The sequence below is a fragment of the Brassica oleracea genome, chromosome C2 (assembly GCF_000695525.1).
Source record: "Brassica oleracea var. oleracea cultivar TO1000 chromosome C2, BOL, whole genome shotgun sequence".
Classification (NCBI taxonomy): Eukaryota; Viridiplantae; Streptophyta; class Magnoliopsida; order Brassicales; family Brassicaceae; genus Brassica; species Brassica oleracea.
The window spans coordinates 51,701,077-51,714,799 of record NC_027749.1 but is presented as its reverse complement, the minus strand read 5'-3'; the positions used below and the strand labels follow the sequence as shown (position 1 = coordinate 51,714,799).

At 37.2% G+C, this 13,723-nt stretch overlaps 5 protein-coding genes across 6 annotated transcripts; 2 read left to right on the top strand and 3 right to left on the bottom strand.

The window, feature by feature from the left end:
• Positions 1-1,121: 1,121 nt before the first annotated feature.
• On the top strand, positions 1,122-3,863 carry LOC106324688 (F-box/LRR-repeat protein At5g63520). Its single transcript, XM_013762648.1, has 10 exons — positions 1,122-1,362; positions 1,492-1,596; positions 1,684-1,776; positions 1,846-1,959; positions 2,151-2,252; positions 2,350-2,389; positions 2,529-2,684; positions 2,767-2,954; positions 3,022-3,143; positions 3,358-3,863. Exons 1-10 carry the CDS (start codon positions 1,165-1,167, stop codon positions 3,755-3,757), a joined length of 1,518 nt encoding a protein of 505 aa, XP_013618102.1. The 5' UTR covers positions 1,122-1,164; the 3' UTR covers positions 3,758-3,863.
• LOC106322890 (leucine-rich repeat extensin-like protein 5) lies at positions 3,797-4,477 on the bottom strand. The gene is made up of 2 exons (XM_013761037.1): positions 4,389-4,477; positions 3,797-4,167 (listed from the first exon to the last, which is right to left on the bottom strand). Exons 1-2 carry the CDS (start codon positions 4,429-4,431, stop codon positions 3,872-3,874), a joined length of 339 nt encoding a protein of 112 aa, XP_013616491.1. The 5' UTR covers positions 4,432-4,477; the 3' UTR covers positions 3,797-3,871.
• A 1,031-nt stretch (positions 4,478-5,508) lies between these two features.
• On the bottom strand, positions 5,509-5,841 carry LOC106324574 (egg cell-secreted protein 1.4-like). Its single transcript, XM_013762519.1, has one exon. The coding sequence runs from the start codon at positions 5,839-5,841 to the stop codon at positions 5,509-5,511; it is 333 nt and encodes a 110-aa protein (XP_013617973.1).
• Positions 5,842-6,391: 550 nt separating this feature from the next.
• On the bottom strand, positions 6,392-8,185 carry LOC106322689 (gamma carbonic anhydrase-like 1, mitochondrial). The gene is made up of 2 exons (XM_013760792.1): positions 7,788-8,185; positions 6,392-6,958 (listed from the first exon to the last, which is right to left on the bottom strand). The coding sequence occupies exons 1-2, from the start codon at positions 8,167-8,169 to the stop codon at positions 6,582-6,584; spliced, it is 759 nt and encodes a 252-aa protein (XP_013616246.1). The 5' UTR covers positions 8,170-8,185; the 3' UTR covers positions 6,392-6,581.
• Positions 8,186-8,840: 655 nt separating this feature from the next.
• LOC106322940 (CBS domain-containing protein CBSCBSPB1-like) lies at positions 8,841-12,782 on the top strand. Of its 2 annotated transcripts, XR_001266596.1 has the most exons (15): positions 8,841-9,215; positions 9,882-10,053; positions 10,129-10,261; positions 10,338-10,508; positions 10,590-10,668; positions 10,763-10,876; positions 10,966-11,032; positions 11,124-11,229; positions 11,303-11,361; positions 11,453-11,562; positions 11,638-11,753; positions 11,824-11,909; positions 12,000-12,089; positions 12,188-12,460; positions 12,542-12,782. XR_001266596.1 is itself a non-coding variant. In XM_013761091.1 (14 exons), the coding sequence occupies exons 1-14, from the start codon at positions 9,076-9,078 to the stop codon at positions 12,380-12,382; spliced, it is 1,638 nt and encodes a 545-aa protein (XP_013616545.1). In that variant the 5' UTR covers positions 8,841-9,075; the 3' UTR covers positions 12,383-12,511. The 2 variants fall into 2 exon arrangements, 1 of the variants encoding a protein (XP_013616545.1); XM_013761091.1 differs by lacking the exon at positions 12,542-12,782 and having other exon boundaries at positions 12,188-12,511.
• The last annotated feature ends 941 nt before the right edge of the window (positions 12,783-13,723 follow it).

Below are 13,723 nucleotides of genomic sequence, written 5' to 3'. Positions count from 1 at the left end.
TATGTCCAAAAACGCATCGATCGATCACTAAGATGGACCAAAGCGTAACAATGTGATCGATCGATGGGTATATGTCCAAAAACGCATCGATCGATCACTAGTTCGTCGGAATTTCTTCGGAATTTTGTAAAATCCCTATAATATTTCCTCGGAATTCATCGTTTTTTCCGAGGAACACATTTTTCCTCGGAATTTCCTCGGAATATTCTGACGGATTGATATTTCCTCGGAATTCCGTCGGTATATTCCGAGGATTTCATTTTCCGTCGGAATACCGCTGTTTTCTTGTAGTGTATATGTAGACCTTTGAGTGTGTGCAGAGTAAAACAAACATTAGTAGAATAAACTTCACACGAAATTTTTATACATCTGCATAAGTTAAGTCACCGGATTTGAAGTTGGATTGGTTAAATACAATGAACCATCCAACATGCACACTCACGAGGCTGGTCGCTTTTCGTAACGCCTTTTAGAGAAAAAAACAATAGACATCCTAACAAAAACCAATAACACTTTAATGAAACAAATGTTGAGATTGGAAACAAGATTCTTCGTTTAAAAACTTAAAGATATAATGAACAGAACCAAAGATACTTTGTGTCTGCATCCAAAACAAGTACATTGTGACATATTAAAGATAAGATTTTCTTATCTCAATGTTTTGTGGTTTTATTCTTTATTTTGTCTTGTCAGTGATATCCGAATATGTTTCCATTAGCTATTCAGTTTATCAACTCTAAATTGAAAGTTGAAAGTACATGTAAATTTGTTTCACTGCACTTTGATAAGTGAAGGGAACTATTCAATTTGTTTAGATTGATTTTTATGTTAAAAAATATTTTACCATATAAAATGTCGCGACTAAAATTATATCCACAAAGCATCATAAGGTTTCAGAAAGCAAATCACTATATTTTTATTTGCGATCGCATATAGTTTTGAAAATTAAATAAGCTTTTTACAAATTATTATATCATATCAAATGCATTAGGAACAAATAAAATTAAGATACTGGGCCTGATATCAAAGAAAATAAAGCTGGGCCTATTTATAAAAAGCCCAATGTCATTTGTAGAAGAAAAAAAGCCCAAATACATTCGCCGGAGAAGAACCAAATACATCATCACCTCACGGCGGAAGTGATAGACGAAGAAGAAGAAGAAGATGGAGAAATCGAGGAAGACGGATATGGCGTTCATCGCCTCAATGAACGACGACCTTCTCCAGAACATTCTCCTACGGTTACCCGCGAAACCGTTTGCCTTCGCCTCCTGCGTCAACCGATCGTGGAACATCGTCTGCAATCGCATCCTCTCTCTTCCCAAAATGGTTTCTGCTTTCTCCAGAAACCCTCATCAATTCGTAAGCTCAGAAACCCTAATTTCATGTAAAGCTTCGATTTTGACATGTGGGCAGTGGAGAATCATAGATTGTGATTATAAAAGAGGAACCTTTAGTGTAATTGTGTTCGTTTTTTTTTTTTTATTGCAGGAAGCTGTAGAAGAAGCAATTGATAAGGCCTTGTCTGAGCCAATTCGACCAGATTTTGTAATTGCGAATATTACATGTGGGAACATGGAAGACACTTTGAGTCTGGTATATATGCTCGTTAATGCTCTTCCCCCATCTTTGTTTTTTATTGATTTTAATGTTTGTTAATAATGGTAATGATGTGTAATGTAGATAAGTAAAAGAGTGGGAACAAGGGCTCCTGTTATTGTATCCGTAGTTGCTGGAGTATTGGGAATAGAAGCGTGTAACGACAAGGCTGGAGAGGTTTTGATTGTTTTTTCATAAAACTCAATAATGATTTTGTTTTTCTAAGCTTATATATCATGTTTACAGGTCAAACAGAATGATCAGGGCATGCACATTTGTCCAAGTTTTGCTATACTGTTGACCATTGGCTACTTGCCAGGAATCAAAGTCGACGTTATTCCTGTAATTCAATCAAAAGAGGTATAACAACCCTTTGTGTCCTCAACATTATAATTTTCCTTCTGCTGTGAATGAATCTGCTTCATTTGATTACAAGAGGGCAAAGGAAGGAAGTCATTGTTTTACATATAGAGGAAAAACTAGAATCTGAGTGTACATCTAGTTCATTGGACTACTCATATCTCACAATGCTTTTCTTTATATCTTTGCAGGATACTGAGGCGATGATTGGAGATAAATTTGTGATTGATATTAGGAATTTCGTGTCAGAGGTTTCAGATCATGCTGCACCAGCCTGTCTCATGCTCTTTGGGGTGAACTATACTTTGGGTTCTACTTGTGTTATACGTGTGGATTGTATTCAATTCTATGCTTATGTATGTGTTTGTGTCTTCATGCTGTATTTTGTAGGAGGATACTCATGCCACAGAACCTATCATTAGAAAATTGGGTATGAGTACTGCCTTATGGTACATTTTTTTTTTCAATTTTTAAAACAAAAAGTATTACTTATTTGAGACTGAAGTGCAGAGCACTATTGAGACATTTCATTATTGATGTTAGTGTAATGTAATTTTTATGCATTGCAGACTATGCCATGCCTGCAGAAACTATTATTGTGGGTGATCAAAAGGGAGAGTTCTTACATAAACGAGCTGATGAATTAAGAACTGTTGAGTTGCATAAAGACGAGATCAGAGTTCTTGCAGGTCTAATCTTCGCAAGAGATAGACACAGACCCATCGGTAAGTGTCTCTGCTTTTAATATCATCTACACCATGAGACGTTTGTTGTACTTTACCCAAGCTGTTGACGTATATGAAGCAGAAGCTGGAAGAGTTCAGTTTCACACTGCAATATCAAGAGGGATGTCACCGGTTGATTTGAGGTACAAGGTGGCTAATGCCATTAGTACTCTCCCTAAATGGCCTGCTACTCTTATGACAGCAAAAAGAATTGGAGAAGCTGAGGTTCTCAACGGCGAACAAATTCTAGATGACATAGAAGCAAATCTGGTACGCATCTGAAACCTTACTTTATCTTATCTCAAGACTTTTGTAACTAAACTGATATGATATTCAGTTAGGAAACCCGCTCTGGGAGGCTGATCCATACATTGGAGTCATAAAAAGAAGAAAATACTCGGTTGGTTTGGATCAGAAGCCAAAGATCATGGCCTCACTTGTGTTTCATCAAGTTACTGGGTAAGTTTCACAAGTTTCATTACATGAAGTGTTCTAAAAATCAGTCTAGTCGGCAATCCATGAACGAAATGATTTTTTGAAATCATATTTTTAAAAATCAGTCGAAAAATCGGTTTAGACGCTTAACCACTGCCTAGTGATTTTTGAACATTGAATCTGTTCCTTTTGACCCATTTAAGTTTTTTTTTTTTTAAATTCGTTTTGGTTTATTCAGAGCCGATGAGCAGTATCTTACAGTCAATGGCGCTGGAATAAAAACGGGTGACCATTTCCAAGTTTACATCCCTGATCTCAAAGTGGCTGAAGCATCACTAACTGCTGTTTCTTCTCAGCTTAGAAACATCATGTCCAAACCAAACAAACAGGAAGTTGTTGGAGGGTTTGTTTTCGCCGCTAGTGGACGTGGCGACTCCTTCTTTGGCCGTCCAAACGCGGACACCTCACCGTTCTTGGAGAACTTCCCGGAGCTACGTTTTGGTGGTGTATTCTGCGACGGTGAAGTCGGAAGAAGCTTGTCCGTGGAGGAGGCAGAGGAGAAGCAAGTAACTATCAGTCAGAGATGTCTTCACGTTGTTAGTTCTGTTTATCTTATTGTCTCTTATGCATGTTCTTAATCCTAACACATCTGTTTGTTTTATGTTTTGAAGAGGATAAGACAGATAAAACTTTTTATTTCAAGTTATATTAGATAAAATTTAAGAAAAATTATCAATTGTATATTTGACAAATCAGTATTCTCTCATTGTTGGTGGTGGCGGAGGAGTCACATAACTAAATGGGGGAGTGTCAGGAGTCACACCTGGAGGGAACTTAGTTTCTCCCTTGGACATCTCTCTTGCAGCACCCATAGGTGGTGGTGGCGGAGGAGTAACATAACTAAATGGAGGAGTGTCAGGAGTCACGCCTGGAGGGAATTTAGTTTCTTCATTGGACGGTGGTGGTGGTGGAGGAGTAACATAACTAAATGGAGGAGTGTCAGGAGTCGCACCTGGAGGGAACTTATCTGGCACTTCTCTCGCATAACCTTCACAAACAACACACACAACAATATCAATAACGAAACAAAATAAATTACCAATAACTCAACTCATTAGAAAGATGATGTTTCAATGATTTTCAATATAGTTTGAAAACAATGATGATTTATATATGTTTTTCTTGAAAATGTGTAGAAAGATATTATCATGCACGAGGTGTGTAAACTTTTGGTTATTAAAAGAAAAGGAAGGAGAGATAGATGCATACAAGATGCAACGACTGTGAGGGCGAGTAAGAAGACGAGCTTCATTTTCTTTTTTTGTTTAGTTTACAAAGTGATGTAGATTGTAAGTGATGATGACAGAGCTGAGGTTCTCTTCTTTATATAACATGTACTGGGGAGCGTTACCTGCATTGTTCTACGTTGAATACATAAAGATAATTAATTTTGATGAATTACTAATTTGTCAAGTTTTGTTTAGATGCTTACCAATTAAATTTTAACTACTGTATCTTTTTATTGCCTTTTCAAATCCGATTCTTCCCCCAACTACATTGTTATCATTTGAATAAATAAAATAAACATTTCTTTTACCTTCTACTCTATTAATTTAGATTCCTATTTTTTTATCTACTATAGACAAGTGTTAGTAAGACCATTTGATTAACTACTTAATATGAAATAATGATTATTTTTAGTCTAACAAATCTGTTGAGGAAATATAGACTTAAATTTTATTTTAAATTATAACAGTTCTGTCTTGGTCTTTATGAGTCCTAAATTATGTGATCAGCCACTAAAACATTTATGTACCTTGAGCTTAAAATACTATACACAACCTCTTGGATTCATTTAATCAAATCCTTTCATTATATGCCTAAAAGGATACAACCAAAAACCACATGAGTCTGTCCGTATGACTGTATGGCCTTTGATTATAGGATTCAGGCCGTGACAAGAGGGGTTATGTAAGAACAATTACACTAGTTTTTTTTAATACTCATCGACATTTACATGACATGTTTACATGTACCAGAACATAGTTTACCTGGTGATTGATGTGTTAGTTTACATTCTGTTTTCTACGAAATCCAATTTAAAGAGACCAACACAGCACTTTCTTGAATTATTATTAAGAATCTAGCTCTTATATTTATATAGTTAATCCACGTTTTAGTTCAAGAGACAAGTAAATAGATACATAAATCGTTCAGTCTTCATATGTAATATTTTTATATATTCGTGGCCAAGAGAAAAAAAATAGAGTTACTAATATTTAGCACAATCTTCAATGGATTCTACGAAAACAATTATTTTATTTGATTTGACATTCATAAGACTTGGAACATGAATACAAAGTTTTCTAAAGCTAAACGATGGTCTACTTCACTCTGGAACAATGTGTGCACAATTGTCTTTGATAAGAGGTGGAAAGAACGGGTTCAATGGAAACATATGAGGCCAACAGTTAGCATCAATGGTTGAAAATACTTTGCAACATGCGACTCCAACATTGCCAAATTGTCCGGAGAATACTGATCTGTAGAGCTCGAGTACGCACCCATTGACGTTAAATATAGATGACCAACATTTCTCTATGTTGATAGGAGACTGAGGTGGTTGTTCATGAGCTAGTACAACTGGTGGAGTCATCAAACTAGCAACACTTAAGACTACAACTAGGACTAAGGAGGCAATAGCTCTTGATTTGCTTTCCATTTCTCTAATCAGTCTTATCTCTTTCTTTTTCTTTCTTCTTTTCACTTTGATGTTTGTGTGGTTTGGCTGTGTGAAGAAACTTCGTATTTATAGAATGAGAAATGGGTTATTAACGTACGTAACTGATTAGACACTACATGCAACGGAACTGATTTAAAGATTTCTCAAGTAACCCATGTTGAGTAACATATTTACATAATTTTTGTTTGACGAGGTTCATTTTCTGTCAAAGATATGGTAAAAGGTTTCAAGTAATTATTTCATTTGTTTGTTAAAGAGTGTCATTTGACATTTTTTTATTGTTACACAAAATATCACTTTAAAATTTTAATGTTATTTATATTTATTTATTGACTACAAAATGGTTTAATTATAAATAATTTTATTGATCTCTGAAGTTATAGGTTAAACAAATATAATTATTTAAAACATAAATAAATTTCAATTATTTTTTTAATTGTGTAAAAAAGTGAAAACTCTTTGTAAAACAGATTGGGTATATTTTATTCATTTGTTTTGTTTATTTATGTTGCAAATCTTTGCTTGTCCATAGACAACAAAACAAGAAGTTCTCGCCATTATCACTCAGGCAATATCCAGCCAAAATCAGTTTACAAAGAAACCAAAAAATAGAGAGACAAAACATTTGAATGTTTTTGATGTTCTTCACCTACTTATTGCAATCAATAGAGACGGACATAAGCACATGAAACCCACAAGAGAAGCTTGTAGAGAGACTTCTAAACAGCGATACCAAGGGACTTCTTGAACTTCTCTACCTCCAAGTAGACAGTGGAGTAAGGCAAGAACTCAGAGAAGTAATCTCCGCTCAAATGGTTGATGGCTACAGCGAGTTTCGGGATCTCCAAGGTTTCTTCGTTAGTTAGTGTTCTTATAAACCTTGCTGGATTGCCTCCCCATAGCTCACCTGACGGGATCCTTCTTCCTGGTGGCACAACCGAACCAGCTTCCAGGATTGACCGGGTCTCAACAAGCGAACCTTCCATTAGTATAGAGTGTTGCCCTATGATGCACTCTGGTTCGATGGTACATGATCTCAGAAGACTGTATGCGCCCACTGTCACGTACCTGTCGATCAACGTCTCTGCTGGTAATCCTGAAAAATTACCGCAACCCCAGAATCAAATTATGAATCATCATTATCAAAAACCAGAACTTCAGAATAAAGGTAAAGACTTTATAGTGTATAACGGTGACACAGAACCAAACATGGTCTACCCCTTGACAAGTAGACCTTTAGAGACCTAAAACATGATTGAATAGTGTGTGATGAAGTCCAAGTACATTTCCACATTGCAGAGAGCCTAACCAAAACAGACTGGTCTGCTTTCACACTGACCCTTGCCTTAAACTTAGAGCAAAAACAAAAACAAAAATAGACGGTTACCGTAGAATCAAAATTTGAATCATCATGTCAAAAAGTCAGATCTTCAGGAAAAGACTATAGTGTATAAGGGTGATACACAACCACAACATGCTCTAGCCCTTGACAAGAAGTAGACCTATAGTGACAATAGATACTATAGGCGTGTCCTCAAGTCCAAATACATTCCTACATAGCAGAGAGCCTAATCAAAACAAACTAGTCTCTCTATAACACTGACCCATCGCCTCAAACCTCAAAGCAAACAACAAGCTCTTGACTTTAAATCATCATAGAATTCTCTTCTAGTCAGAAAGCCAAATCCTTTGCAGAATCCTCTCAAAAATTCATTACCTTTACTTCGACATTGTCCCCAAATATCTTCTAGACAGCTTCCTAATGCTACACAAGATGATCCATCATGTACCTACCGTGTGTATAGCTACTCTATTCAACTCTCGAACCTAATCTCAAGCACATAACGTCAGTAAAGATTCTTCATTTCCTATCACAAACACAGCCTCGAAGAGAACACTATTCGTTACTATCAATGAACAACAACCTGTTGGTGAAGACCACGCGGCGTGGACAACACACCGTTCCTGAACATTCGCGCAAAACCCCAAAGTGATCTTGTTGAGATCGCCGCGCAAAACGGCGCCGTTCCAGACGGAAGAGCCGTCCCAGACCGTGACCTGGCCGGCTAATACCACGTTTGGCGCCACGTAGGCGTCGACGGCTACCTTGGGAAGCCACTGCCCCAGAGGGATGATCTGCCTCTGTCCTCTGTAGTCCCATTTCGCACGATCCGGAGACGGTGATACAGTCAGTTTTGGCTTCGGCGCCTCCGCGTTCGTCGCGAGCGCCGCGGAAGTGGCGAAGAAGCGACGGATCGGGTTGGGAGTTAATGCTCTTCGAGAGAATCGAGCTATTGAAGTCGCCATTGCTATGGATTTTGGAATCAACGAGAGAGAGATTCAAGTGAAATAAAACGAGATACAAATTGGGCTTTGATGGGCCTGATTAGAGTAAGCCTAGTTACCAATATGATTTTACTGGCCCTAATTACTGTAAGCCCAATAAAAGAAACGGCGTCGTTTTTAACTGATCAGGAAGTCTCTGGTTGGTTGGTTGCGTTGATCGTTATGACTACTAATTTGACAATTCAACGTTGAGGAGCGAGGAAACTAATCAAAACTATGAACGTTATATGAAACGGGTAAGTTTATTATTATACATATATGAGACTCTTCAAAACCATGAGGTTGAACATTATTCAATCTCGTGATTGAAATGTTCTGATGTAAGGAAAAACAGCTTTAAATTCCTGTCGTAGACGAAATCTCAAGAAATTGGTAAAAAGAGTAAAGACAATCCCAACTACAAAATAAAAATTAAATGAAATCCAGAATGTAATCAACTCGTGCGTAATAATATGACGACCATAAATACACAAATGACCATAACACCCTTTCCGAAACGGGAAACAAATCACTGCTTCACGCGTCATTAGGTCGCAAATCTCGAGGATAGAATCGTAAATTACCAAAAATAAAAGTTGCCCAAAATAAAAGGAGAAAGAGATGACCAAAAATTCGCACAAAAGGCATCGGAATCAAAGAATCCGATTGCACGTTTTAACAGAACATTTCTTTCGCTTTCTCATCACTTTCCCGGGAAAAGAATCTCTGTAATAGCGTTGATTCCACGTGTTTGTCTTGATTAGTGTCGATCTCACAAGACGTTTCTTCTTCGGATTTATTTAGCACCTAACTAACTAAATCGATTTTCGTAAGAGCGTTGACGATTCTTAAAAGGTTTGGTTTCTTCTATATTCTCCACAGTAGAAAATGGCTAACCAAGACCGGTCATCGAGACGGAGCTTAACCGTCACGACTTCGTCATTGCTCGGAAAGAACAAATCCATGGACATCTCCGAACGAGGCCTCGACACTGGCCGGAGATCTCTTAATATTTCACGTTCCACTTTGTAAGTCTCTTCCTTCAGTCTCAATCTTATATATAAACCGTAGTAATCAAGAAGCCTTTAGCTCCTTAGCGCCGGTCCCGAGCATAGACAAGTGAAACATTTGTCCATAGCCCGAACATAACCAGAGGCCAGGGCCGGCCCTGAGATTTTGAGGGCCGTGGCCGTGTCTATGTAAGATTGGGGCTTATTTGTATGTAATTTTTTTCAAAATCTTTGGAAGTCTGTTGCGAATGTTTCATCTAGCATAACTCAGGACCGGTCTTGCCAGAAGTCATTAGCTCAATTGGAAAGGACCCTGACCATTGTGTCAGAGGTTTCCAGTTCCCTAGGAAGAAACTAATATTGCATGTTGTGGTTTCGGACCTCGGGGATTAGGGGTTCGGTAACCTCCTGGTAATTCAAAAAAAAAAAAATTGCATACATGAAAGTCCATCCAAAATTTGTTAAAAAAAATTATCTTTTACTAAATTGCATACAGTCTCTAAAATCTCAGAATTGGCCCGTCTCCTTAGGATTCTTTAGTTTATGTGTTAGCGTTGTAATTGTAATGTTGATTTATCAGGCATGATTTGGGTTCCTTTGGTAACAAGTAAAGTAAACTAGTCCTAGTTGTCGTTGTTGTCTCTTTTCATTGAAGCTAATGTGATCATTTTGATATGGATGCAGGGGTTTAACGGGAGGGGAGAGAACTGTCAAACGCTTAAGGCTATCGAAAGCTCTTACAGTACCTGCAACAACTACTATATATGAAGCTTGTAAAAGAATGGCGTCTCGCAAAGTCGATGCCTTGTTGTTGACTGACTCTAACGAAATGCTTTGTGGGATTCTCACTGACAAGGTAAAGTTTGAAAACACTACTATAGTTGTTGTTCCTATGCATCGTTTTTTATTGGGGTTTTTTTTTTTCTTTCAGGACATAGCTACAAGAGTGATCTCACAGGAGATTAATGTAGAGGAAACACCTGTGTCCAAGGTTATGACTAGGAACCCAATGTTCGTTCTTTCCGAAACACTTGCTGTTGAAGCGCTCCAAAAGATGGTCTTAGGTTTGTAGTTGTTTGCCTTTTGAAGTTAAGATGTTTCCTGGCGTTATAGATTCTTGATTTTGTTTAAACTCTGCAGGTAAATTCAGACATCTGCCTGTTGTTGAAAACGGCGAAGTTATTGCTTTGTTAGATATAGCAAAGTGTCTGTACGATGCGATTGCTCGTATGGAGAGGGCAGCTGAGAAAGGTAAAGCCATAGCTGCTGCCGTTGAAGGTGTTGAAAGAAGTTGGGGAACAAACACTTCAGGTAAGGCGAGGGAACTGAACTTTTACTACTACAATCTCATTTTCTCTTCAGATGTTGATTTTTTTTTTTTTTTTCATGTAGTTCCCAACAACTTCATTGAGACGCTAAGAGACCGGATGTTTAGACCTTCTTTGTCAACACTGATACCAGATGATTCAAAGTAGGTAATCTCTTCCTTTTTTTTTTCTAATTAGATTTTCTTATTACAACGTTCTTGAGTGTGTTTAAGTTTTGACAATGGTGTGCTTGTTCAGGGTGTTGAAAGTCTCGCCAGCCGATACAGTGTTGACTGTAGCAAAGAAGATGGTTGAGTTTCAATTAAGCTGTGCGGTCGTGATGGTCGAGGACAAGCTTCGAGGGATTTTTACGTGAGTTCTCCCACCTTCCCTTCAGATACTAACTAGATTATGAAGTGACTGAACTCTCTTGTCTTTCCTTTGTTTCTCATTTTGTATAGTTCTAAGGATATACTGATGCGAGTTGTGGCTGAGAATCTTCCTCCATCTGAGACTACAGTGGAACAGGTATGATTAAGAGATTTAGTCTCCTTTTTCAGGCTTATGTATTATTCTAAGTTTCAAGGTTAATCGTTTGTTCTTATTGGTGAATGCATAGGTTATGACTGAGAATCCAGAATCTACGTCAGTTGACACACCAATCGTTGAAGCTCTGCACATCATGCACGAGGGGAAGTTCTTACACCTTCCTGTTACAGACAAAGGTAAAAAAATTCTGTTACATTTTGGATCACAAGTCTTATGAAGATACTAACAAAAGGGTTTTCATGATTTCAGAAGGAGATGTGGTTGCAGTTGTTGATGTGATCCATGTAACTCACGCAGCTGTTGCCACGGTAAGTTTTATTTCTTTAAACTTCTCACTGTTATCTTGTTTTTCTAGAGACGTCTTGTTAATAGTGTGGTTATGTTTTGATGTGTGATCAGGCTGGAACTACTGCGGGAATAGGTAATGAGGAGACGAACACGATGATGCAGAAGTTTTGGGATTCGGCAATGGAGTTATCTCCTAATGAGGAAGACGAGGACACAAGAAGGTTATTTACACTGACTAGCTTTAACTGCTAAAACTTGTTTCTTTTGCTGACTTTGTTGGGAACAATTGGTTTCAGTGAGAGCTCCTTGAAAGTTGCTTCTGAAGCTGAGACAGGGAGGTCACTCCCTTTGGCAAATACATTTTCTTTCAAGATCGAAGACAAGAACCACAGAATGCACAGATTCATTAGCGGTAAGCAAGCAAGCAAACAGTTTTGCTATTGTGTGTTTTTTACTCAGATGGATTGGTTCTTGAACTGCAGACACTCGTAGTTTGACAGAAGTGATAACAGCAATTCTTCAGAGAGTAGGGAGTGATATCGATCCAGACAACTTACCTCAAATTTTGGTATGTATATAAACTTATTCCAGAAGACAATATGATGCAATTCTGTTTTTGTCTCCGTTGAAGTGTTATGATGATGGTTATAATCTGCAGTATGAAGATGAAGACCATGATAAAGTGTTGTTGGCTTCAGATAGTGACCTTCAAGCCGCCATAGACCATGCCAAATCAATTGGCTGGAAGGTAAAGTAGTTATAAATGAAAAGATTAAATAATGAGACCCTTGTGAGATTTTTTTTTTTCGGTATCTGAATTGATTGGATCATTTATATAAATTGCAGAGTCTGAGATTATATTTGGATGATTCAAAAGGAGGTAAAGGAGCAAGAAGAAGAAAGAGAGCAACAGTATCAGGAGAAGCAATGGAGTATGTACATACAGACGCTTGGGCTGCTGCTTACAGTGGAGTTGCGGCTGGTGCAGCATTAGTAGCTGGTCTTGGTTTTATGGCTTATCTCAAGAGAGCCGGACAGTGACTTCTCAAAAGGACAATCAAGTCCTCTTGCTGATCGATACAAACAAAAAAAGTGTGATGCAATACAGTATAGACAGAGGTTATGAAGATTTTGTCTGGAATATTTATATACAAATTCATGTTTGAGATTTTTTTCTGAGCTTTCTTTTTTTTTTGATAGAGAACTATCTCATCAAATGAGGAACTGAAGAACAAAAGCTTTGAATCTTGTCTAAACTGATCACACAATTGCAAGAAAAAAACACTCAAATAGAACAAGGGCTTTGCCATGTGAGACATCAGCTATAAGTTCTCCAAACTTGTTGATAAGTTCTTTGACATGAACATTCTTGTTTGCAATCTCCTGCATTCACAAACGTTGAACACTTTAAACTACACTAGATGACTGAAATTATTAACCATATTTTCATGGTTCTAAAACCGCTTAAAGCTAGTACTGGAACACTTGTAAAGCTGCAAATTGTGAATCATATCTTCTTTTCCTACTCAATCTTTGAAATGTAATCAGTTTTATAAATATTCGACTGAATCCTATATTTTTGAAACCGAAAATTAATTGGAACCGAAATGAACCAAAATTGGAACGAATACTAAAATTTCTAAAATACAAATTATATATTTTAAAATATTAGTTGTATTAAATTTATAGATAACCGGATATTCAAAAACTGTTTATAAATCGAATTGTTTGAAAAAAATTCGAATTATACAAATATTTATCTAAAATATCGATTTTTTTTCTGAAATATACTATATGATATTTTATGTAAATAGCGAAAATTGTTTGATATTTAAACCGAAAAAACTTGAATTATCTGATGTGCTTTATTTAAATTATCCGGAAACCTGAAATTAATTGGACCCCAATTTTTTTGGATAATTGGTTTGGTAGTGAATTTGTTGGGGGTTCTATTGTACGTTTCATAGTGTATGATGGTTCTAATCTAATTTCACAGTTTTGTATGTAGATGTGAAAGGTTCAATCTTTAAATCGTGCATTTAGTAACATTCTTGTGTATAAGATTGCAGGGAAGCTTCCGGGTCTACATATGTCACTACAAGAAAACAGCAGTATTCTGACGGACATTCCGACGGAAAATGAAATCCTCGGAATTTCCAGAGGAATTTCCGAGGAAATTCCGAGGAAACCCAAACTCGGAATATACCGACGGAATTCCGAGGAAACATCAATCCGTCGGAATTTCCTCGGAATATTCCGACGAACTAGTGATCGATCGATGCGTTTTTGGACATAAATCCATCGATCGATCCGTTTATAAAAAAACATTCGAGATTTTGAAACCCCAAACACTAGTTCCTCGGAATTTCCTCGGAATATTCC